We start from the raw sequence: 25772 nt of genomic DNA on the forward strand, positions 1-25772 counted from the left end.
CCTTAGAGTCACCTGGGGCACAACGCTGGTGGAGCAGGCAGCCGATGAGTTCCCCACCTTCCCAGGGCTGTGGGGCTCAGGCTCCAGCTGTGGGCTCCAGCCCTGGGCTCTGGCTGCACCGTGGCAGGCCCCAGGCTCTGGCCACACGGCTTCAAGCTTCATCCTGGCTTCAGGCTCCAGACCCCCACTGCCTCCCCCAACCCTCCATCTAGGGCTTAATTTGTCCCCAGGCTTGCCAGGGCTGATGAAGTCTACTGTGAAAAGTGATACTTGTATGTTTGTTAATACCACTTTTCACAACAGACTTGCTAGCTAGCAATAAATAAATTACAATAATTTGGCCGTGTCTACATGCATATTTATTTGGTTTTCCTACAGCTAATTAAGTATCTTAGGAAAAGTGTGAGAGTGGCCACCAGCAAGAGTCGTTTCAGAGTAGCAGCCGTGTTAGTCTGTATTACTCCTTTTCTTTCAGCAAGAGTTGGTGGCCGCACTCTGAGGCCACCAAAACATTTGTCCTGAGACCCTGTCCTAGGGGTAGCAGTTGCATTCCTTGTTTATACAGAATTCCAGCTCCAACTCCTAAGCAGCGTAAAGGATCCCGAACTAACAATGTTAAATAGAGAAACTGGTTCCATATTCCCATCCAGTCTGCATAATGTGGAGGATGCTGCTATGTCCAGATTACAGTGGACCTGAAATCATGTCATTGTGCAGAGTGAGACCATGTGATTAGGTTCTGAGGGAGAAATTAACTAGAGGCAACCACCTGGAGCAGATCTGTGACCCTGACTCTTCCCCTGTGGAGTCAGAGTATTAGGTGCTGTTACCCTGGGGTTATTTGCAGACTTGGGTGTTTTAAACTGAGGCAGGACAGGGAGGTTTGCTGCAACTGAAGTCCATTTGCCCAAGGGATGAATACAGATAAAGTTGCAGGTCCTGTGCTGAATTAGAGAATGAATGCAAGGCTGGCCATAAAAGGTCTGGCAAAAATGGACAGAAGTAGCATAATAATAATGCTTGGCGGAACATGAAAGTAAAACCAGCTAGCTACCAGGAGGTTTGGTGATGTGCGAGAGACCAAGTTCTGTGGCAAAAAGCAGAGGAACATTAACAAGGCCTTCACTGGAGTTACCCTAATTCTATAATAATATTACAGTCATAAAATAGATTTAAGAGACTGAGGCAGAAGAAAACAGGAAGTGCCACTGTTGCCGGCACCTAGTGCCGAGAGGCTGAACAACAGCTTGAGTGGTTCGTTACCCGGTGTGCTACACCCAATAATCACAACGGGGTGGAGAAGCAGAAAAGTTTATTTGCAGCTGCAAAAAGGTACAGGGAGAATAAAATCTCAAATCCTGCACAACAGAGCAGGAAGTTACACAGGCTTTTATACATCCTTTTTCCCAGCATACTTATCCAATAGCAAGCTGCTCCAAGTATTCATATAGCCAGCCAATCCAGTTCCCAGCTAGTTTCCTGATTCTCTGTATCATTTGTTAAACTACACATAAAGCTGCTTTATTCAGCATTGTTCTTCCATATCTCCCCTGTTTGGCCTTGCTTAGTTTCAGGCAGTCTGACTCTGCAACATACTGTTGCAGATTCTCAGCATAACTGCTGTATGTGCCTCCAGGCGGGGGGGCCAAGGACACTTGGGCCTAGCACACAGAGCTGCTGCGAGTGCCTCCAGGCAGGGGGGGGGGGGCCAAGGACACCGGGGCCTAGTGCAAGGGGGCTTCATCGACACTCGTGGTCTTCCATCCCCTCGAGTTACCTAGTGGCCATGCCCCAGTGTTCCCAACAACTCCCCCCTTTGAGAACACTCAACAGCCTTGGCTCTGAGTTTTCTCACTTGGGCTACTTATTTCTTTACAATATGACTTTGCATAAGCACTTTGTGATAGCCCTGAAGAGAATGACTTATTAACTTTTGCAAAAGGGCCCTGACACATGATACCGCACAGCATAATACCAATAATACAAGCAATACAGGAAAGAGAAATTTTAATAGCAGGCTAAATAAACCACCAAGCCAAGACGACAAACCCCAGCCTGAAAACAAGGTTTGCAACCAATCGTTCTCTGGGGCAGTATAGGCAACCTGTGCTCCGGCTCGGGCATGGGCCTCAGCCTGTACCACCTTTTCATAGATTTCATAACTGCTATCATTTACATATACACAACATCGGGGCCCGATAAGGGCACAAACCCCTCCTTGGGATGCCAAGAGATAGTCCAAAGCCAGCCTGTTTTGGAGGGAAAACGTCCTGAGCTGCTGTACCTCTTTATTTAATGTTTTTACTGCTGACCATCCCCTCGAGTTACCTAGTGACCATGCCCCAGTGTTCCCAACACCACCATGACAGAGAGTTGGCAGAAACGAGTAAGTAAAGATGGCGGCCAAAATTTTCATACTTCAATGTTAGGCACTTCTAGAAGTGGCGAGAGCCTCCATTGGCTTCAGTGGGAGAGAGGCTGCTTTGCCTCTCTGAAAAGTCAGCTCCTATTTAGGTGCTTGATTATGAATTTAGAAGCCTAACTTTACCACGTCTCTTTTTAAATGGGGTCAAATGGCTACAAAACTAAGCTCCAGTACTTTCCTCGTGAACAGCTCTAAAAACCATCAGAAAATGCTAACACAGGCAAAACCAAATGCCTCCCTAGCACACAGTTTATGCCCATCCCTTGGCTGCCTCCAGAACAGACCTCATGGGTTATTCAGATGAGTCAGTCAGATGAAAGGTTGCTAATTGGCTCCCAGAAATTTGCTCCTGGCAAGTTCCCCCAAGAGTCTCAAAGCACTTCCAATACAGTCACTAGGCTGCTCTGTGTTTTTAATGCACCTTTGACCCCTTAAGGGATTCAGTTTATAAGGTGCCTGAGAACAAGATCTCTCCCCCAGCAACCAGTCTTACCATTTCTACCTCCTCTACATTCCAGACTGTGTGGTTAACAGAAAGAATATTATAAATGTCACCCTTAGCACTGCTTTGGGAAGCCTGATCCCAAATGCAAGCCCAGCCCCTCCCAGGGAGCAAAAGAGACGAGCTGGAACCACACCTGAGTAAATGCACAGGGTGTACAGGGCTAGAATTTAGTCTGAACTAATTCTTGTGTCCTACAGAAATGGGATCATCAAGCTAAATATTTACTTTCAAGAGTATAACTACAGAACCATCTCGGAATCTGCGGCTACAACCGTAAGTGCAGTATCAGGCTCCTGCTTCTAAACCCGTGCCAGAGCATATTTCCATAGCCTTTTCCAGAAGCCAAATACCTGCAGAGTTCCCACTGAAATGACTCTGCCAATCTCGGCCTCTGAGCAGCGTCCCTGCAGCTCCCCATAGAGATTAATCTGAAGTATTTAGAGGTGTCCCCATCCCCTGGACTGGGTGGTAAATGCACCTGCTGTTCTGCTCCGTGGGATTGAACTCCTGTGGAGTTCAGACACTCCTGGTGGGTCAGAACCACTCTCCACAGGCTGGTTCACAATCCCGTCTACATTCCTGCCGCTGCCCCATTTCTTCCTTTATCCTTGGTTGGGGCGGGGGAAAGTGATGCTAAGGAGTGCTGTGAAATCTCCTTTGGGGTGAGCCGCTGCCTTCACATGCCTCTGTGCCTGCGACATGAGGGACTCAGCGAAACGTTACAGGTGTGATCTAGGTGTGGATAGTCACCTAGTTAAACTTAACACACACACACCCCGAGTACACAGCTGCCCAATTGCTCCTGGGGCTGAGGGTAGGTGGGTCCTGACTTCATTTTCCTATTTCAGATTGTGTGGCTCCTGTCAAGCCTGGGAGGCCAGTTTGGGTTCTGGATGGGGGGCTCGGTGCTGTGCCTCATTGAATTTGGAGAAATCATCATTGACTTTCTGTGGATCACCATAATTAACATCATCAGCTGGGGCAAAGGCCTGAAGCAGAAACGAGCCTGGGCCCAGTACCCAGACGCACCTCCAACCGTGTCAGAGCTGGTGGAGGCTCACACCAATCTTGGGTTCCAACATGAGGACATCATCACCCACTCCCATGATGAAGTTCCTCCCCCTGGAGCACTCCCACCAGAGCCAGGCACCCCACCACCCAACTACGACTCACTGCGTGTAAACCCACTTGCTGTCATTGACTCGGACAGTGATGCAGAGGCCAGTTAAGCAGCACAGAATATCGCACTGCACTTGGCCTCTGAGGAGGGGCCTGCTCTGGCTTGACATGACCCTGTAATTCACTCTGCACCATGCTCTGCTCTTTAGGAAAGCTGCAGGGGATACTCTGCCATGTACATTGGTCAAACTGGACAGTCTCTACGTAAAAGAATAAATGGACACAAATCAGATGTCAAGAATTATAACATTCATAAACCAGTCCGAGAACACTTCAATCTCTGGTCACGCGATTACAGACATGAAAGTTGCGATATTACAACAGAAAAACTTCAAATCCAGACTCCAGCAAGAGACTGCTGAATTGGAATTCATTTGCAAATTGGATACAATTAACTTAGGCTTGAATAGAGACTGGGAGTGGCTAAGTCATTATGCAAGGTAACCTATTTCCCCTTGTTTTCCTAACCCCCGCCCCCTCTTCCTCAGACGTTCTTGTTAAACCCTGGATTTGTGCTGGAAATGGCCCACCTTGATTATCATACACATTGTAAAGGAGAGGTTTCAGAGTAACAGCCGTGTTAGTCTGTATTCGCAAAAAGAAAAGGAGTACTTGTGGCACCTTAGAGACTAACCAATTTATTTGAGCGTGAGCTTTCGTGAGCTACAGCTCACTTCATCGGATGCATACTGTGGAAAGCATAGAAGATCTTTTTATACACACAAACCATAAAAAAATGGGTGTTTATCACTGCAAAAGGTTTTCTCTCCCCCCATCCCACTCTCCTGTGGGGGAGAGAAAACCTTTTGTAGTGGTAAACACCCATTTTTTCATGGTTTGTGTGTATAAAAACAAACATCTGCTGTATTTTCCACAGTATGCATCCGATGAAGTGAGCTGTAGCTCACAAATGCTTATGCTCAAATACATTGGTTAGTCTCTAAGGTGCCACAAGTACTCCTTTTCTTTTTGCGAATACAGACTAACACAGCTGTTACTCTGAAACCTGTCATTATCTTTGCACACAGTTTCTGTGATCAGTAGCTTCTCACAGAATGATTGTGATAAACTAATCATACTACTAGGTATACAAGCATGATAGCAGAATAAAGGCTGTCACAATGACAACAGGAAATTTATTAAAATGGGAGAAAAGTCACAAAGGAAAGACTGAGGCTGGCTTGTGGTAGGGAGAGACTGGGATGTCCATGGCATGAGAATCTGATAGTGGCTTTGATAAGAAAAGGAGTACTAGTGGTACCTTAGAGACTAACCAATTTATTTGAGCATGAGCTTTTGTGAGCTACAGCTCAAGGTAGAGTTTTAGAAACTGAAAAGTAGAAACTAGAGCCTGTTCTACACACTTCTGTTCCTGTACAGCTAGCCGGCAAGTCACAGAATTGAAGTGACCCACCCTTTTTATCTTGTTCTAAGGTCTTCAACTCCCAATATTTCTGCCTCCAAATAACCAGGAGTATAAACAGTGACCTACTCCAGACAAGGTGTGTCGGCTGCTTGCTGGAGCCCTTATGCTTTTTGTTTGTGTTCCTATGCTCACTGCTCTGATTTTTGTAATTAGTTTCCTGCAGATGGGCACATTTGTTAATATATGTTAGAGGTAAACAGTTCAGATTCCAATAAAGATACAAGCACACCTACCATGGGTGGAGTGGCAGGTCACCTAACAGTATCATTCTTGGCAAAAAAACCACCAGCTATCATGGCTGAGTTTCCTGGTGGCAGAGCAGGTGAAGTTTAGTGCTTATAAAAAGAGACGCTGCTAGTCCAGGACAGGACTAGGTATGGTGCAGATTTGGGTCAAGCTTCCCTAGGCAGCCAGCTCTCCTAATGCAACAGCACTAGCCCTGCAATTCCATCTTGCAGGCTGCCTTGGGGAGCTGGGGTTGCTGTTATATAGTCAAATCTCCACCGGGCACTTGGCAAGGGAGCGTAGCACCTTGCTCTTATGGCCAACATGAACCATGTCTTTGTGAGGAGGGAGCAGCTCCGTGCCAAGGCTGCTGTCCCACTACCTCTCCACCACGCTGCAGATCTAGTTTATAGAAATAGTTTTCAGAACTTCAGGAAGAAACAAGATTGTGTGGTCAAGTCACAAGAGTGGGAACATGGAGTCCTGGGGCTTAGCCCCAGCTCAGCAGTTCCCAGCTGTGTGGCCATGGGTGAGTTATCATCTCCCAGCCCCCGACCTGTAGAACGGGGCTAATACATTCTCACACATCAAAGGGGTGGTGAGGCTCCATGCTAGTTTTTATAAATCCTCTTGAGATCCACAGCTGAAAACTGCTATCAAAGTGCAGTGCTATTAATTACACACACAATTCTCACAGCCCAGGCTGGCTGGAGTCTCTCCGTTCCTCCTTCACACAGCCACAGAAGTGATCAGCCTCACACATAGCAGCACAACTGATGTAACAAAATTCTAGCAAGACACACACTGACAATCACACAATCACTTGCTAGCGCAGCAGGCCCTGGTGGCTGCAGTGCCCAGCACATTTGTGGGTCCCCATATTACGCCGATGGCTCTGCAGTGGGATTTTATTGTAAGGCGGCCTTGGCTGGGAATTTTGGATACTTCCCGTGATGTTCAAAGTACCAACCCTTGCACGCTTTGACGATCACGCAATACCACTCACACACAACGATAAGGAGCTGCATTCTGCACAGGCCTGTCTCCTCCCAGTCACAGGAACCCTTTTGGATAAAGTATTAGGCCATAGGCTCCACAGCGTAAACCAGGACTGACAAGTCACAAAAACCACTGAATGCCTGCCATTCTGCCCCAGGCAGGGGAGCCCAGTACAGCTTTGTCATTAGCCGAGGGCACGGCTCCTGAGAGCATACACTGAATTGGTTTTCCTTTCAGTATGAAACAGGATTCAGTGTGAATTACTGTAAGTGGGATAAAGAAAAGGAATACTTGTGGCACCTTAGAGACTAACCAATTTATCTGAGCATAAGCTTTCGTGAGCTACAGCTCACTTCATCAGATGCATACTGTGGAAAGCGTCTTCTACACTTTCCACAGTATGCATCCGATGAAGTGAGCTGTAGCTCATGAAAGCTTATGCTCAAATAAATTGGTTAGTCTCTAAGGTGCCACAAGTACTCCTTTTCTTTTTGCGAATACAGACTAACACGGCTGTTACTCTGAAACCTGTAAGTGGGATAAAGTTAGGGATAAGTGACTCATTCGCTAAAGCCCCAAACCTGCCGTGAACTCCAGCTGGGCAGACCCCTGTCCCCACACGGAGCCCCAGGGGCTCAGTGCAAGCATCACGCCCTCAGAACTGATTACAGGATGGGATTCTAAGATAAAAGTGAATGGCTCTCTTTCCACAGCTGGGAAATAGGCAGCTGTGGGGTCTCTCCCCATTCCTGTTTCTCGATGGAGCCACTTGCAGTCTACATTTTAAAAATTTTATTTCCTGCACCTACAATGGGGAACATGGGTAAAAACCAACAACAGTTTTCAGAGAAGTAGAAACTTTCTGAGTGCGCTCACTGAGAGGGGAAGAATACAACAACATAGCCCAGAACATTGATAACACCTTCCCCTCATTAGGACATACCAGCCCTGATTTTGATTAATTCACATAATAATTTTGGGCAGATTTCTAGTTTCAAAACCACCTCCACCAAAAGCCTTTTACTGTATCCATAATCTCAATTTGTTAAATATTTGAGAATTCGCATTACGACCAAATCTCTATTACATCCCTCTATTAAACCATTACTAGAGAGCTGGATAGACAGAAATCTCTAATTTCACAGACTGCAGGGAGAAGTCTCCTAAAAATGAATGTGAGCTACACTTTATCATCCTTTCCTGGTCTTACCATTTACAGTGCCCTTTCCCTCCTTTTGTTAAAGAAAGTTATCTAAATTAGCCACACAATGTGTTTATTTAAGCAAATGCTCTAAAATCTGCAGAGATTATCTATAGCAAACAAAGCAACATCATGAACTAGGTTCTTAAGAATTTTTATATCTTTTTCCCTACATAAATGAACATTTACTACAGTCCTATAGCTGCAGTTCCCAGCATCATAGGAGTGAAACCAAATTCCCTTATTCTATCAACCCATATTTTGATTTGTTCCATTTACTCCAAAGGAAGCTTTTATTTACAAGAACAACCCTTGTACCGCCCATTCATTAAATATGCAGAACAAACCATCTCTGTTATCCTTCCCCATTACCACCCTTTCCTTCTATACTAGGAATACTTATGGTTTTGACATCTTCAAATAATTTTAATTATTGGTGAAAGACTGTTTCTTGGGCTACTGAGGAGGAGCGGGCTGGGGGAGTTGGGCAGATATTACTGGCAGTCCTTCGTATTGTGTTTTCATTTGTGAGCTAGGCTGATCCTATACTCTGGGCACTAGAGAGATTTCTACAAATACACAGAAACAAATAAATAACCAGTGCCACATATTACCAGCAGATCTGCAAACAATACAAAACCTGCATGTTGCCACTAATGCCACCTAATCAATATTTTAATCTTGTTCAAAACACTGGAAGCTCACTCAGGGAGACAGCGTTCATTTTTCAGGTCTAGGAAAAAAGGGCAGGATCTAAGATGTATCCATTATAACCTTCTAACAGTTTTAAAACCGGAAGATAACTAGATTAAGTAGTAGACTCTAATTTTCCAAATACTGGTCTAGCATTCCTGTAACTTCTATTTGTGTCTCTCATCTAATCACTACATTTCAAAAGGAAGCTTCTTTAGGTCAGTAAATGGAGCCATTCTGTCAAACGTTTGCCTTGAAAATGTGGTATTTTCGCTTTCCATACACAAGGGGATGAGCACAGCTACCGACTACACTTTACTGAGGGCGTGGCTACACTTGGCAGATGTAGAGCGCTTTCAGTTAAACCCGCCTTCGGACAGCGCAGTAGGGAAAGCGCTGCAGTCTGTCCACACTGCAAGCTGCAAGCGCACTGGCATGTCCACATTTGCAGCTGCACTGGGAGTGGTGCATTGTGGGCAGCTATCCCACAGAGCACCTCTTTCTAATCTGGCGCTGTGGCTTGTGGAAAGTGGGGGGAGCACTCGGGGAATTCCGGGTCCTGTCCCAATGCCCTGTGATGCATTGGTTCACATCCCAGCAATCCCTCTGCTTCTGTCCACAATTGGCACCATCTTTCAACAGTTTTTGTATGGCGCGCTCTGTCTTCCCTTTCGGTCTGCAGGAATAGATCCCGAAGTGCTGAGGAATATGCAGACGATTCACGCCAGCACATTGTGTTTGGCAGTCAAGTTATTCCTTATGATCCAAAGTGACAGTGAGGACTCCGATGATGATAGATGCGAGTAATGCATACGACATGACATTGCTTGTGGCTTTCACGGATATGCTCACCACCGTGGAACGGCACTTTTGGGCTCGGGAAACAAGCACTGAGTGGTGGGATCACATTGTCATGCACGTCTGCGATGACGAGCAGTGGCTGCAGAACTTTGGGATGAGAAAAGCCACTTTCATGGGACTGTGTGAGGAGCTCGCCCCCACCCTGCGGCACAAGATTGAGAGCTGCCCTGCTGGTGGAGAAGCGGGTGGCTATTTCAATCTGGAAGCTGGCAACTCCAGACAGCTACCTATCGGTCACTAACCAGTTTGGAGAGGGGAAGTTAACCGTTGGAATCGTGTTGATGCAAGTTTGCAGAGCCATTAATCACATCCTGCTCAGAAGAACCGTGACTCTGGGTAACATGCATGACATTGTGGCTGGCTTTGCACAAATAGGTTTCTCTAACTGCAGAGGGGCGTTAGATGGCACGCACATTCCAATTCTGACACCAGCCTCCAAGTATGTTAATCGGAAGGGCTATTTCTCTATGGTTCTCCAGGCACTTGTGGATCACCGTGAGTGTTTCACTGACATTAACGCAGGCTGGCCCGGAAAGGTGCATGACATACGCATCTTTTGGAACACTGGCCTGTTCAGGAAGCTGCAAGCCAGGACTTTTTCCCTAGACCAGAAGATCACCATTGGGGAAGTCGAAATGCCCATTGTGATCCTTGGAGACCCCGCTTACCCTTTAATGCCATGGCTCATGAAACCCTACACAGGGAGCCTTGACAGTAGCAAGGAGCAGTTCAACAACAGGCTGAGCCAGTGCAGAATGACTGTGGAGTGTGCTTTTGGCCGTTTAAAGGGCCGTTGGCGCTCTCTGTATGGGAAGCTGGACCTGGCTGATATCAGCATCCCCGCGGTTATATCCGCGAGCTGTACCCTCCATAACATTTGTGAAGGGAAGGATGAACGATTTACTCAGGCATGGAACTTGGAGGTTTAACACCTGGAGGCTGAATTTGAACAGCCAGAGAGCAGAGCTATTAGAGGGGCCCAGCACGGGGCTGCAAGGATTAGGGATGCCTTGAGAGAGCAACTTGAGGCTGAAAGCCACCAGTAACGTCTGGTGCCCTGCACGGGCGTGCAGTGGTTCCAATATTAGTAGGAATCTGTGTTTGCTACGTATGATATACTGACTTGCGGTGCCTGTTGCTTTCCTGGGCTAAGGTATCTTTTACTTTATGCAATAATAAAGAATGTTTTCAAAGCAAAAATATCCATGTATTGAAAAGAAATAACTGCTTGGGAAACAGAAAGGGCAAGGGGGTGGGGTGGGGAACGGTACAATCACAGGTTTGTGTATGTCCTATTCTCATACGCAGCCTTTCTGTCTGGAGTGCTGTGCAATGAGTGCTGCTCTTCAGGATGGCTATACTGCATGGTGATGGGGGTTGAGTGCGGTGTGTCAGAGTCGTAGTTTTCAGGGCTGGGTGGTGAAGCTACAGGTGTTGGAGGCAGCTGGTGGCTGGCGATAAGAACCCGGATGTTAGGGAAAGTGGGTTGGAGGTGACATGGGGGCACAAGGGAAAGAGTTTTGGGACAAGGGACAAGGGCTGCGGGCGGGGGGGGCGGGCGTAGTAGTGCTCCATCTGCATGGCTATGAGCGCCAAGCAGACTCGATCCAGGCGCTCCACAATGCTTAGTAGCAACTCTGTGCTTTGGTGCTGGTGATCCGCATTCTGCTGGTGGACCCTCCTTTCATTTTCCCACCACTCCTGCACTTTTTGATTTTTATTAAGGGAGTGCTGCATGACTTCATTCAGCATGTCCTCTTTGCTTCTACGTGGCCTCTTCCTGATTCTTTGCAGCCTCTTGGCTGGTGATAACATGGATGGCTGAGATCTCAAAGTTGCATCTGTAAAGGCAAAATGCAACACTTGACAGAGGCAGCATTGTTCACACCAGACAGAGCAATTATGTGGTTTTTATTAAGGGCAAGCATAGTCTACACAATAGCATAATTTGCCCGTCCCAAAGCGAGTGCACATAACCCCCAGGAGCCCCAAAATGGTGAGTAAACACAGGGTCAAGGGGGACTGATTCTTTCATGGCTGTACTGTCCTCTGGGTTTCTGTGCCTTGGGGAAAGCCAACAGCGGCAGGGGGCCCCTGTACTGAACACTGTCCCCACATTTTCCACAGGAGTTCATCCTGAAAGATATTTCACTGTTGAGGGTGACCTGGGAAGCAACGGAGGGTCTTCTACTGCAATGTGGCTTCTGCCCTGGCCCATATGCAGCTTGCCTGTGTGCAGCAATGGTCCCCCCGCCCCTCACAGCATAGTGGCGGGGACATGTTAGCCTGACTGGGACAAGGACCACAGTGGCTCTCCCATGAAACTTGTGCGAGCGCATTGCCCAAGTGCTGGATGAGACCTTTGAAGAGATCACTGAGGCCGATTACCACGATGTGAGAGCACATCAAAGCCCTATTCCACATCGAGGCATGCATGCGGCCCTAACCCTCCTCGCCCCAACAGCCTGCACCGAATAACTTCCTTCCCAAAATAAAAGCCGCTTACTGGGAACCTCCTCTGATGTTTATCCTTCCCCAAGCACCGGCCACCATAACTGGCTACCTTCCTCCTGGCTTGAGAACAGCTCCTGGCTGCATGCATCTAGGGATGCCGGGGCATCTTCCTCTTCCGGAGCACCCTCGCTCCCGCTTTGCTCCTCCTCCTCCTGTCTTGTTGGACTGGGCTCTGAAGTATCCAGGGTAGCCCCCGGAGTGGTGGTGGGGTTGCCCCCAAGTATTCTGTCCAGCTCTTTGTAAATACGGCAGGTCGCAGGGGTAGCACCAGGGCGGCTGTTTGCCTCGCGGGCTTTGCGATAGGCATTCCGCAGCTCCTTCACTTTAACCCTGCACTGCAGGGCATCTCGGCCATGGCTCCTTTCCATCATGGCCCTTGATATCTGCCCGAAGATACTGTAATTCCTAGGGCTGGAGCGCAGCTGGGACTGGTCAGTTTCCTCCCCCCTAACACTGATGAGGTCCAGCACTGCGCCATTGCTCCATACTGGGGATCGCCTGGTGCGTGGAGGCATGGTCATCTGGAAAGATTTGCAGAGAGCACTCCACGCCTGGCTGAGCAAACAGGAAGGGGATTTTCAGAATTCCCAGATGATTTAACGGGCGGGTCTGACGGTTGGTCACCTGAGGGCAGGGCAGTAGAGTTCAAAGTGATGACCAGAGTGGCTAGCACAGGCATTGTGGGACACGTCAGGAGGCCGATCAGAGCGCTCTACGTGCCTGGCCAGCGTGGACACGTCGTGCGTTAGTGCACCCTGGGCTCCTTTACTGCACTGTAACTCACAAGTGTAGCCAAGCCCTGAGTAAAGGAGTGAGACTACACCACACTTCCAAGGATCAGATTCCTTATTGTGTGTTTCAGAGTAACAGCCGTGTTAGTCTGTATCCGCAAAAAGGAGGACTTGTGGCACTTTAGAGACTAACGAATGTACTTGTGCATAAGCTGTGAGCTACATCTGCAAGCTGCATCCGATGAAGTGAGCTGTAGCTCACGAAAGCTTCTGCTCAAATACATTTGTTAGTCTCTAAGGTGCCACAAGTACTCCTTTTCTTATCGTGTGTGAACACTTACTGCTGAGCCAACTCAACACCAGACAGGACCATACCCCAAAACTCTCACCATGCAGGGATGAGCTCACAGCAGTCAGTGAGGGAACACACCTACCCCAGCACTCAAGAGGGATTGAGGCACTTTAGGTCCCCAGTATCTGCAGCAGATGCTTTTAGGGTTAATAAAAGGGGAGTCTGTTGTCCTGTGCAATGAACAGACACACTTGTGAACCAGCTTCTCATTTAAGTTCTGTTGCTGTTTCCAGTTCTCATGCTTCTTATTCACCAGGTTGTTTAGTGTTTGTAGAAGACAGAAGCTAACAGCAGATGGAGACCAGCCTATTCCAGACAGCCAATTATGTTATCTGCACAGATGGTGTTGTGAGGAAGAGATCGCCTGGCCCTGGGTGCATCAAAAGCAAAACCATGAACAAGTAAAAATAACCAGAACTGGTGACAGGGCAGATGAAATGCAGTTAGGAAACCTGCTCAGGACAGCAAGATCCAGTTCTTACAAGACCTATCCTAGCCCTTTACTGTTCAACTCTTCATTACCCTCCTACCCAATAAATGGGTAACTTCCTTCATAAAGCAGAGGATGACTCTATATTGCACCTGCCTTCACAAATAGTTTCCCTAGAGCAGGGGCGGGCAAACTTTTTGGGCTGAGGGCCACATTGGGCTTCCAAAATTGTATGGAGGGCCAGTTAGGGGAGGCTATGCCTCCCCAAACAGCCAGGCATGACCCAGCCCCTGACAGCCCCCCCAGGACTCCTGCCCCGACAGCCCCCCCAGGACTCCTGCCTCATCCACCACCCCCTGCTCCCTGTCCCCTGACCGCCCCCAGAACCCCTGCCCCTGACTGCCCCTTGCCGCCCCATCCAACCCCCCCTCCTTCCTGACTGCCCACCCCAGGACCCCTGCCCCCATTCAACCCCCATTTCCCACTCTGACCATCCTGACCCCTATCCACACCCTGGCCCCGACCACCCCCTTGAACTCCCCTGCCCCCTGACTGCGCTGCCTGGAACACTGGTGGCACGGCTGCACCAGGACAGGCAGCCACGGCGCCCGGCTGGAGCCAGCCACGCACCACAGAGACCGGGTCAGCCAGGCTCTGTCGCTGCACTGCCCCAGAAGCTTGCAGCCCTCGCCCTGCCCAGAGCAAGGTGAGGCTGCGGGGCAGGGGGATCAGCGGGGGAGGGGCCAGGGGCGAGCCTCCCGGGCCAGGAGCTGAGGGGCCGGGCAGGAGGGTCCCGCGGGCTGTAGTTTGTCCACCTCTATCCTAGAGCCCTTCACTGTGCAGCCCATGTGGCCACTGCATGAGGACTGGGTAAAGGAACTAACCTCTGGTTTTGGGTCAGTGCATTCTAGCACGCTGGTAGTAACACTCAGGAGCTTCTCAGCCACAGACCTCCGCAGCTGCATGCAGCAGTGGGCACGCATTGCTCTCCCCATTTCACAGAGGAGTTCGTCTAGCCACAGAGAAGCTATTTGCTTAAGGCACCGAGCAACACAACAGGGAGCTGAGAATAAATCCCGGTCTCCTGATTCCAAATCTGGTGTCCTAGCCCCTGGACAATGCCGTCTTAATCACTTGTAACAGCTCCTATTTCATTAGAGCACAACAGCTGTTCCAGCCCAGAGCCAGGGCGGATTTAGAAGCATGTGTAGAAATCTCATTTGGCCTCACTATTGTCCCAAGCCCATGCTTTACACGGCAGCAAGCCAGAGTGCTTAACCCTGGGAGGCCAGCTGCAAAGAGAGGAGACAGAGTCTGTTCCCAATCCAGCCCTCACCAAAACTGTTGATGAATCGGTCCCCTCCAATATAGCATCCTCTAGCTCAACAAGGCCTGGCCCAGAAGGGGGGCCTCTGGGCACTACTACAACAGAAATAAAAGAAAATGCACCATTATGTCTAAGATCCTGCCGAGGAGTAAGCATCTGCCACATTCTCAGACCTTTATTCCTAGCTGGGTACCTGCAAGGGTTATTCACTCTGTGAACTGCGACAGCAGCTACAGCCTGGAAACAAAAGACATAAAGGAGCCACCACACTCCTCAATTTTGAGTTACAAAGCAGAGAAAGGATAGGAGAGGCTCAAATCGTGAGAGTTTCAGCCCCTCACACAATCAATTGGAACAGCATGTTCTCTGGCAGCAGGTGGAAAATTTACTATTCTAGGCATTGCTGGTTTATAGAGGGTGTTTGACAAACTAATAAAATGAAAAATGTGCCTTAGGTACTTGAGTCAGGGTGTTTACTTACTTGGTTATTTCTCCCAAAGTGATCAATGAGAACGCCGAACACGTAGGTGTGACTGCCCCTTGCTAATGGGGTGCTCTGCTGGCTCAGTGAGCGGAAGAGTCTGGGCCCCATGGAAGGATATAAGCTGACAACAGACAGTCACATACTGCCAGCAGCTAGGAGGGGTGGAGGAACAAGCCTCTACCCTACCACAAAAAGCATATAGCGTGTGGAAACAAAGACATATTTACATTTTATGAAAGCAGCAGGACCTGCAGGAGATGGTGCTGGGGAGAAAGGCAGATGTGGGACTGCAGAGGAGGAGAGAGATCAGAGGGTGATTTGACAGTCACCAGCTTAGAGATAGAGACCAAAACACTGGAAACATGTACGGTCGCCAAGGAGTGCAGAGGGAAGAGAGAAAGTGGCAGAGGACAGAGCCCTGAGAGGGGAAGAAGAGGAGTCACAAAACGCAACAGTTCAGGGGCAGTAAGAAAGGAACATCAGGGAAGCCCAGGAGGCAGCGAAACCTGAGACGAGGATGGTCTGTGAGCTAAAGAGAATGGAACAATATGCTGACTTGCCTAGATATCCAGTTGTGACTAGAGAGGGCAGAAACCAGATGGAAGTGAGTTAACAATAGAACAGGAATAGAGAAGATGGAGGCAAGGGGGATGGACAACTGCCCCAAGGAGTCTGGAGGTCAAACCCTGATGTGCACATGCTACAGGTAGGAAAACCAACGTGATCCTCCAAAAGAGAATGAACCGACCAGGAGGTCATTACTAGCAGCTCAATGGCCTCAGAGAGTTTAGAACAAAAATTTGCACATCCCTGCTCTTGGGCAGGCTACGAAGAACAAACGAGTTCAAAGCTCCCCAGAGACTGGAGATTCTCCAGTGCGCTCCACAAACAGCTTCTTTCTTCCAGCTCAAAGGAGAGGCTGCACCATAAAACAAGTCCCATACACATGCCTGATGCCCAATTCCTACTGTGCTACTCAAGTCATCTTCACCCTTCTGCAGATGTTGCCAATCAGCAAGGCCTTCGGCCATTTACAACATACAGGCCCAGGAGCAACTATGCTTTGAGGCCTTACCCATTAGATGGGCCTTAAGTGAATAATGAAGGGCCGATCTGCCTGACGAGAACCTCAAAGTACGAGATAGGGTCAACCAAGGTTTGCAACACTAGAATTCCCTCCTCCCCCCATACACCAAAGCGCTTCAAGACTTGTTTCCCCTTGCACAGTTGCGGGAGCATGCTGAGGTTTTGTTTCTGCTCTGTGACACCCCTGAATGTGTTGCCTTATTACATAAACTAATGGGGTGTTTTTGTTGAGGTGCTCAGAGAAAGTCAGCGCCGGGTGTATAAATTACATTATTAGAGTCTCAGCAGCTGGGGGCTGCTGAAACCGAGCACTTCTGACCTAGAGCACCCTTCCCTGTGCAACTCACCTTGAGAACTGGCATCTCCTCTGGAAGGACACAGCACCCCCCCACCACACCCCCCCGAACTACAGTGACAGGAGCCACGTAGCCGCAAAAAGGAAGCAGTGTGAAATATTGTTTAGAGACCAATATCCTTGAAAGCCACTTGACTCCTTTATGTGTCTTCTGATTTCCCCCCATCTTGAGAGAGGTTTATAGGTCTGCTGCATACTCTTTACTGCTACTGAAAACTGCATGGGGAATGACTGGTGCAGAGGAACAACAGACACATGGCTGAAGATCAGGTCACTGCTGCATACACATAGTCCAATGGGGATTAAGCAAATGTCCTCATCTGCATGAAGGAGTTTGGCACAGAACCTCCAAAACTCAAGACAAGGAGATATCTGTGAAGATGATCCATGATGAATGGGTGCCTCTTTGGCAGAGCATGTCAGCAAATCCAGAGAGGATCGGCTGAGATCAGGAAAATGCCTCTGTTCTAGCTGGAAGAAGAGGGAGAAAGGACAAAGTGCTGGAGCAAAAGAGAAGAAAATCAACTCTGCAGTAGAAAGGTTTTATTTTTATTTGGTTAAATGGGCTGTAACTGCACGTTTCTTAAGTACACACCAGATAAAGAGTTCACTCTGCAATTCAGAGGAGGGCAGTTCACTGTTAAATAGACTATTCCATTCTGATAGGAGAGCAATAAAACCTCAGGGCTACTGCTGCCAGCAACCAAGAGAGTCGTAATCCCTTTCAGGTACAGCCTGTGCTTAGAATCAAGACACACCTGAATATTTGTGTTGGTTTGCATTCCAGATCAGGATTCCTCTCTTGCCAAAAAAACTGGTTACAGTAATGTTGCAGATGAAGTGTCAAATTCTATAGGTAGCTTGGAAAAACAGTTCAGACTGACACTACATGGAGCAGATGTTCCAGGGAAATTCTTCTAGTGCCCCCCCACCCCCACCCCCAAAATCAGACATTTTAAAATTTCTAAGACTTGATTCACCCAAAAAAGGTTCCCATAAGCTGAGCCTTGCAGAATTTCCCCCAACTGCATTTGTATCAACCATGATTCCACACAGCCAAAATCCGAACAGTGGGATCAGTTTATACTTTCCCCAAGCCTATACCCTGGGAAGCGTTCCTAGATTAGAGAAGCCTTTTCGCAAAAACCCACACACCACTTCCATCCATTTCACAAGAAGACTACAACACTGCTACATCCAATTCCTTAGAAGCTTCCCAAGAGCTTCAGAAGGAAGAAAGTCTCCTGAGAGACAACCTGCTAAACTGGTTTTGTTGTCAGGGCTTAGTTTGGTCCTGCCTTTTCTGCAAATTGCTGAGACGCTACCTTCATGAGATTGTGGATAATGAACGACTTGAGCAATGGGCATTGCCTGCAGGTAGTAGAGTCCTCATTTCAGTTGATCCACGCTGCACATACCCTGTAATTTCAGTCAGCATTGGTTAGACTGCACTAAAAAAGCCAGTCATTTCATTGTCATGCGGCATGTACTCTCCAGCTAGTGTCACACTTGTCACAAGACAGCTCTAACTCACCCAGGTCACCCAGATGGCCATAGGGAAATGTGGTCATTAAGATATTTTTCTTTTCCATTTCATAGTTCAAAACACCTAGAGAGCTCTCTCAACATTTCCAAATGAAGAAATGTATTAAATGAGTCACAAATAAATTCCTCTTTTCCCCAACGACATTCCCATCATCCTTGGAAAGTTTACTGGAGAAAAAATTCAATTTAGGAAATTTAGCCTTTAGCCAAGAGCTCCCCTGCTGGTGTTTCTCGAGGGCCTGGAGTTAATAGTCCACACTTCTCATGGTGGCGATGTTGCTTGCTAACCTGCGGGGCAAGCTTTTGGCTGTTTGCCTGTAGTCTTCTGGTTTGGTCTTCAACAGTGTTACAATGTTTTGTAGTGTCTTTGAAGGCTGAAGTCCGAGGGCATCCATCACATTTATCAGATAATCTACAAGATTGAAGGACAAAATGTATTTAAACAGGCAATGGTTACTATGTCAAACACTCCCCAAAGTAGAGCCATGTAATAGAGAAGCCTCCATGGCAATTCTGCCCCCAAAGCACTACACCAGATGTCCTCTGTCCATCAGCACTAGTTCAGACTAACTCACAGCACCTGAAAAGCGGCTGGAATTTAGTTACGCTCCCATCTTACATTTTGGATCTTCGGTTACTGCTTTACGTGATCCGTGGTTTTGGTCAGAGGAATGGGGTACATTTCAATAACTGCACAAACTAACAGGAGAGGATTCAATCACTTCTTCTCTCCCTATCCTCTCAACACCTGTTGGAAAGGCCCAGCTTCTCCAAGTGTCCAGGAGACAAGTCTTGCCAAAAACAAAGCTGTCGGGTTTCAACTCTGACCACTTGGTTTATTTCTACAGCTTTACTAGTTGACATGTCACTCAGAGAGTGACTTGGGCTGCAGTCTGGCACATGCCCTTAGTACCAACAGTGGGGAACAATGGGCTCTGAAATTGAACCACTAACCGGCCATCTCAGCTGTTAGCTGCAACATCATCAAAAGCCTTGAGATGCAAGATATCGAGCAGCTCCTTTAGGAGCTCTTATCCCCCAAAGAGCCCACTAGGAAAGGACAGCAAACCGCACTGCTTGGGAGCTTACTGGCACACTACAGGATTGGGGTCTAGGAGAGTAAGGCCTGCTAGAGAGAAGCAGCTCACTAGACAATGTATGTTCTGCGCTCACCAATGTCTGTGGCTAGCTGCTTCGCTGAGTGAAGGGTGAGCTCTGGAATCTGCAGGATAACTTCACAGTAGGTTTGCATTGTAGCTCTGGCGACGGAACCTAGCCAGTAGTCAGCCATGTTGTCCAGCTCAGGTAACTCGTCACCTGAACAGAAAGTTCTCATTAGCCATCAGAACCCCTACTCGCCTGCGCTTACTCAGTCTGTAGCTGGGGGTGAATTCTGTGCTAGGTAAAAGAAAAAGTCAGTTTAATCTGAAAAACTTTAAGGTACTGGAACTTAGACAGAAAGCGGTTCTCAGACTGGTCTATGGAGAGTGGGGGTGGTGACTGGTGCTAGCTCTTTTAGTTGTTATCAGCTGCTATCTCACATTAAAAGGTAGCTAAATACACAACACTCTTTCTTCATGTTACTCATCCTCATTAAGTCATTTCCACAGAGATATGAGGCAACCATGCACAGCAGTGGGCTGGGTTCCGGCTAGCACTTCTTCTCTAATTCAGACATGGAGAAGCCCTCCAGTAAGCAACAAAGGTCCCTGCAGAACGGATACATGCAAGGCGTCCTCTGTTCACGGCGACATGCGAGGTGTTTCGAAAGCTAATGAAACCCTTTTAAATATGAAAATACTTTAACGAAAGAAAATCATGCACACCACAAGCTAAACCACACATCGTATTTTTAGCAAGCTACAGGAGGAAAAAGGTAAAGAACAGAATTATCAGACAGAGATGAACATGATTTGTTGGGGAAGAGTCAACATTACTTTTGTAAAGGGACATCACGCCTCACCAATCTACTAGAATTCTTTGAGGAGGGTCAACAAACACGTGGACAAGGCGATCCAGTGGATATAGTGTAATTGGACTTTCAGGAAGACTTTAATAAGGTCCACCATCAAAGGCTCTTAAGCAAAGTGAGCAGTCATAGGATAAAGGGAAGGTCATCTCATGGATCAGTAACTAGTTAAAAAGACAGGCAATAAAGGGTAGGAATAAATGGTCACTTTTCACAGTGGAGAGAGATAAATAACTGTCCCCCAGAGATCTGTATAGGACCAGGGCTGTTCATTGTGTACATAAATTATCGGGAAAAAGGGGTAAACAGTGAGGTGGCAAAGTTTGCAGATTATACAAAATTACTCAAGATAGTTAAGTCTAAAGCAGATTGTGAAAAGTTACAAAGGGCTCTCACAAACTGGGTGACTGGGTAACAAAATGGCAGATGAAATTCAGTACTGATAAATGTAAAGTAATGCACATTGGAAAACATAATCCCAACTATACATACAAAATGATGGGGTCTAAATTGGTTGTTACCACTCAAGGAAGATCTTGGAGTCACAGTGGATAGTTCTCTGAAAACTCCCGCTCAATGTGCAGCGGCAGTCAAGAAAGCAAAGAACATTAGGAACCATTAGGAAAGGGAGAGATAACGCCACTATATAAATCCATGGTACACCAACACCCTGAATACTACATGCAGCTCTGGTTGCCCCATTTCAAAAAAGATCTATTAGAAATGGAAAAGGTCCAGAGATGGGCAACAAAATGAACAGGGGGATGGACCAGGTTCCACGTGAGGAGAGACTAAAAAGACTGGGGCTGTTCATCTTGGAAAAGAGGCGACTAAGGGGGATCTGACAGACTTTATAAAATCATGACTGGGGTGGAGACGGTGAACAGGGGCGTGTCATTTACCCCTTCAGACAACCAGGGGTCACCCAATGAAATCAATAGGCAGCAGGTTTAAAACAAACAAAAGGAAGTACTTCTTCACATAATGCACAGACAAGCTGTGGAACTCATTGCCAAGACTATAACAGGGTTCAAAAAAGAATTAGATAAATCCATGAAGCATAAGTCCATCCATGGCTATTAGCCAGGATGGGCAGGGATGTAATCCCATGCGCTGGGGTCCCTAAACCTCTGACTGCCAGAAACTAAGAGTGGACGACGGGAGATGGATCACTTGACGATTGCTCTGTTCTGTTCACTTCCTCTGGGGCACCTGGCATTGGCCACTGTCGGAAGACAGGATACTGGGCTAGACAGACCATGGGTCTGATCCAGTATGGCCGTTCTTATGAAGAACGCAAAGCATCAAGCCATACACTGCTTCAACTGGCAGTGAAAACAAATGTCCATAAGAGATTAAACACCGCAGACCAAGCCACTTTACAATTTAACACTAAGGGGATGGAATGAGGAATTCAAGTTACAGGTGCTTTCCTTCAGCTCTCACGGAGGTCTGGGTGATCTGATCAGCAACAGCAGAAGGAAGAGCCCTTGATAATCCTTATTTACGCCAATCTGGGTAAAATGGCAGGTTGGAAACATGAACATTGTGTATAATTATTGTTCTTTATAGTATGTCTAGTAAACTGCTCAGGACCCAGCTCACCCCCACAATATTCCCTCCCCGCCACCCCGTGTATCACAGGTGGGAATGCACATATCTGCACAGGCATCTATGTCAGATGAGCAGCTATTCAGGCCAGCTTTCCATGCCATGTCAGGATACAAGCACAGAGGTAACAGAATTGAGGGACAGGTCAGTGGGGAGCATTGAAGCCAAAAGCCTCATTTGAGAGGTCTTTGAGAAACACGAAGGCGGGCCAAAATGTAGAGCTCACAGGAGCCTCACTCCTGCCAGCTACAAGAGTTTGAAGAGGACTACTGATGCTGTAGTGACTGAAGTGTTTTCCTTGAAACCACCACCCACCTTCATCACACTCAGGGCAGTGCCCATCTGCTTCAGCCAGTCACATACCAACAGCTTATGGCTGTGTTGATGCACAAAAGCCAGGGGAGCACAGGGAGTCTCAGGAACAGGAGAAGGGAGGACAGTAGGGAGAAGGGGAGCCTAGGATTTGACAGGATGCCACAAGCTTATTTAACAGTCAGCCCCAGAGCAGGGTTATGGGGCCAGAGGGCAAGAAACAGGGATGGTCTCTGCCAGGCTATGCATTGATGTTATTCAGAAGAGACTCCACCAAAGTGGTGAATTTGCTTAAGTGTGACCCTCCCTCATTTAATACTTTAATTAATCCTCAGGCTTGGCACTCGTGTAGTGCTGTTCACCCAGGCAGCTCAGAGCACTTCACAAAGCTGAGGAGGAAGTAGTGTTTTCCCCATTTTACAGATGCAGTGACTGAAACAGACAGACGTGAAGCGATTTGCCCAGGGTGTACAATGAGTTAGTGGCTGAGCCAGGAATGGAACACAGATCTCCTGCTTCCCTCAGCACTCTCTCTCCGCTTGTGTGTCGCTTTGTGCTACCTAGGTAGGGCTTGTTATAGTGCTCAGATCATGTGATCTTTTATTAGCTAGACAAATTATCCAAACAGCTTCTCTGTGGACAGTGTTTCTCTCAAACATCAGCGGTTTGGTGCCAGCCAAAGAGCAGTGCTCATGATGGACATTTCAACACGGACAGCTCAGAGGGGTTTCCGGGGCATTGTCACAAATAACGAAGATTTAGAGCTAGAAATAAGTGAACGCATCAAGTGCGGCTACAATTGTGATTCAACTCGACACCCAAAGGGAACCACACAGCATTTCCCAGGAACTCACACTGACCGTGAGACAGATCCTAGCGAACCAAATAATGCCCTGGCATTGGCACGTTAACGAACTCATCTCTTCACTCTCACACATAGCCCCCATGTGGGCTCATCCCCTCTTCAGGGCAACTTCCCTCAATACAGACATCAACACAGCTCGACCTAAAGCTTCTAGTTTCAGTGAAGGTGCTGAAGTTTTCCTCATTAACTAGGGTCTCATTGTGAGTATTAGGGAGGGACAACCGGAAGGCACTATATGGTTATACAGTAAGGTACCACATCAGCAGGGAAATCAACCTCATCCCCACAACTCATATCTCTGCAATGCTAAAAATACACGCTTTCCTCCAGACACCTCAGTGAATCGGTCTTGTCCTACCTTGCTCTGGTGGATACGGCAGTTTACCAGCATGTAAAGCTAGTTCCAGAGCAGAATCTTCCTGAGTAACAAATGGCTCGAGATGAAGTGGGAGGGACATAATATATTGTCCAATCTAGGATTAAAAAAAATGAAAACCGTAAGCGTGACACTGAATTATTAAGGTTTGTGCATTAAGTGGGCACTTCACTGAATGAGACGCCAATGAGAGAGGACCCCCCACCTACAAGGTCTGAACACAGAGCGTGACAGCAGCTCACCAACCCACACTACGCCAGGAAGTGACGTCCATCTCTCGCTGACCATTAATTCCCTTTGTACAAACACAAGTTTATTTTCCAAGAGGTCAAGGCCCAGTTACAGGAGCAACCATGGCAAGAAAGACTGATACACAGATTCCCAGCTATAATTGCATTGTACTCTGGGCAGGGGCATAGCTCAGAGCACTCTGCCTTCATCCACTGGTGCTCTGGAGAGCAGATCGAGTCTCATTAACATCTCTTTTACTGAGCTCACGTTGCGCTCTCTCTTCTACATAGAAAGTCCAGTTTTGTGGATTTGAGTTTAAACGGCACTTGTAGCTTTTTGGCCATGCAGCAGCTTGGTTTTGGGGCCACCCAAGGAGAGTCTCACTTGGTCTCAATCCATAAATCACGCTCCCATCTCAATCACAGGTTAAAGAGTGGCTTGGGAAAGAAAGCAGACTTTCTACATCTGAACAAGTCCCAGAAGCCCCTCCTGGGCCCAGAAAGGCTCAAATTCCCTTTGAATCCTTACAGAACGAGACCCTAACTGATGCCATGACGTGCTTGGTTTAAAATTGCACTCAACTGCTGCCAAATGTATCCATCAGTCTCACCAATCCCACCAGGGCCTCTCTCAGGCAGTCTGCATCAGCAGCTTGGTTACACGAATTTGGTGGCGGGGTGTCCCCTCTCTTTTCTTCCTGCGACACTGCCCACGAACCTTGTGTTGTAACAGAACCCTCCCAGGTGGCTGAAGTTAGAAATAAGTGGGGAAATTACCCCACACCTCAGCAGGTGACCAACTCTTGGTATCTGCATGCGATGGGAAGAGGCAAGTTTCAGAATGCCAACACCAGAAATGAACTGACCGCATCCTACGGCCTCAGGTCCTCCCTTCAGCTGCTCAGCTGGGGCATACCCCCTCAGGGTCTCTTCCTTGTGCATGTCTGAGAATGAGACATGCAGAATGAGAGCAGTGCTGCCCGGGGCACATCACAGTGAAGAGCAGACATCCTCCTGTTTGTCAAATTACACTGGGGGGTGGAGTGAGCATCCAGCAGGTCAGTACAATTCTCTTGAGTATCGGACTGATCTTTGCTCACTGGCACAGGCTTCAGAATTACTGCCCTTGGCCCATTTAGAGAGAGAGACGATAATGAGAAGCAGCACGTGGAAGAAGTTCAGGAGCAGTCCTCAAGCCTCTGCTGGTGAGTAAGGATTAAACAGTATATAGCCAGCAAGACCAACCAGTGAGACTGATGGCCCCTGTTCACTCTTGGCATCCCAGCACCAGAAGATTATCGCTGCAGCAGAAAGGGAGATGGGAGAGGCTCCCATGTATTGAGGGGAAAAGAGATCAAGCTCTTTTCAAGCCAATAATGACACTAAGTCATCCCAGCAAACGGCAGGGACTCCAGCCCTATGTGCTCAGTGTGATTACTCTGCTGAGCTAGCCTCTCCAAGAGCTGCGTGACTGAAGAGATACTGAAAGACGCCACTTTTCCATAGTTACAACTAGGAAGCAGGGGGTGCCAAGGACTGCAGCAGAGTAACCCACCCCAGTACAAGTGTTAACACAACTCAATAGAGAAGTAATTTTCCACCACCTTTCCTGGGCTCTCCAGAAACCTTGGTGCTTTCCTGGCACCCTTTACAAGAGGTCCCTCTCCAACAACTGCCTAAAATCCTCATAGAGTGGTGTTCAGAAATCCTAGGGGTAGGAACCTGGACCAACAAAACAGCAACTCCTGCCCTTATACAATGAACAAAAATACTCTGACAGCCAAATTACAGAGTCCCCCGAGATTTGGCCATTTCTAGAAACTATCCCCATGTGCTCTTACGTTGCTGATGTACTCAAGAGGAGTCAGACTGAAGTTTGGCAGGTCATCTGTTAGTGTCTCCCCAATGCCACCTGAGCTCCAGCCCTAGGAAGGAGTAAAGCAGAGAACCAGTCAACACTCTCTTCAGCCAGCATGAGTAGCAGCCCCCAAGAAAGGGAGTGGGGTCATATGCTAACAAGGATCGGGATTGCCAGTGGACTCCTAAAGAAACCAAGGACTGTGGAAAAACC

The 25772-nt window shown here is 47.8% G+C and overlaps 2 protein-coding genes across 9 annotated transcripts in view; one reads left to right on the forward strand and one right to left on the reverse strand.

The window, feature by feature from the left end:
- LOC140918037 (epithelial sodium channel subunit beta) overlaps positions 1 to 10714 on the forward strand; it is a 51610-nt gene extending 40896 nt beyond the window's left edge. For 3 of the 5 annotated variants that reach the window (XM_073361606.1, XM_073361608.1, XM_073361605.1), the window contains 2 exons: positions 3128 to 3203; positions 3779 to 4701. In XM_073361606.1, coding sequence (XP_073217707.1) covers positions 3128 to 3203; positions 3779 to 4159 — 457 coding nt within the window. In that variant the 3' untranslated portion in view covers positions 4160 to 4701. Of the gene's footprint in view, positions 1 to 3127; positions 3204 to 3778; positions 4702 to 9335 lie in introns of those variants that run through there. The other 2 variants (XR_012161060.1, XM_073361609.2) reach the window with 2 other exon arrangements.
- A 6607-nt stretch (positions 10715 to 17321) lies between these two features.
- The window catches only part of COG7 (component of oligomeric golgi complex 7), a 32015-nt gene continuing 23564 nt past the window's right edge, over positions 17322 to 25772 (reverse strand). For 2 of the 4 annotated variants that reach the window (XM_073361601.2, XM_073361604.1), the window contains 4 exons: positions 25543 to 25626; positions 23454 to 23568; positions 19512 to 19655; positions 17322 to 18750 (listed from right to left, as the gene is read on the reverse strand). In XM_073361601.2, the coding sequence (XP_073217702.2) occupies positions 18584 to 18750; positions 19512 to 19655; positions 23454 to 23568; positions 25543 to 25626 (510 nt within the window). In that variant the 3' untranslated portion in view covers positions 17322 to 18583. The other 2 variants (XR_012161059.2, XM_073361603.2) reach the window with 2 other exon arrangements.

The sequence above is a fragment of the Lepidochelys kempii genome, chromosome 10 (assembly GCF_965140285.1).
Source record: "Lepidochelys kempii isolate rLepKem1 chromosome 10, rLepKem1.hap1, whole genome shotgun sequence".
NCBI lineage: Eukaryota > Metazoa > Chordata > Testudines > Cheloniidae > Lepidochelys > Lepidochelys kempii.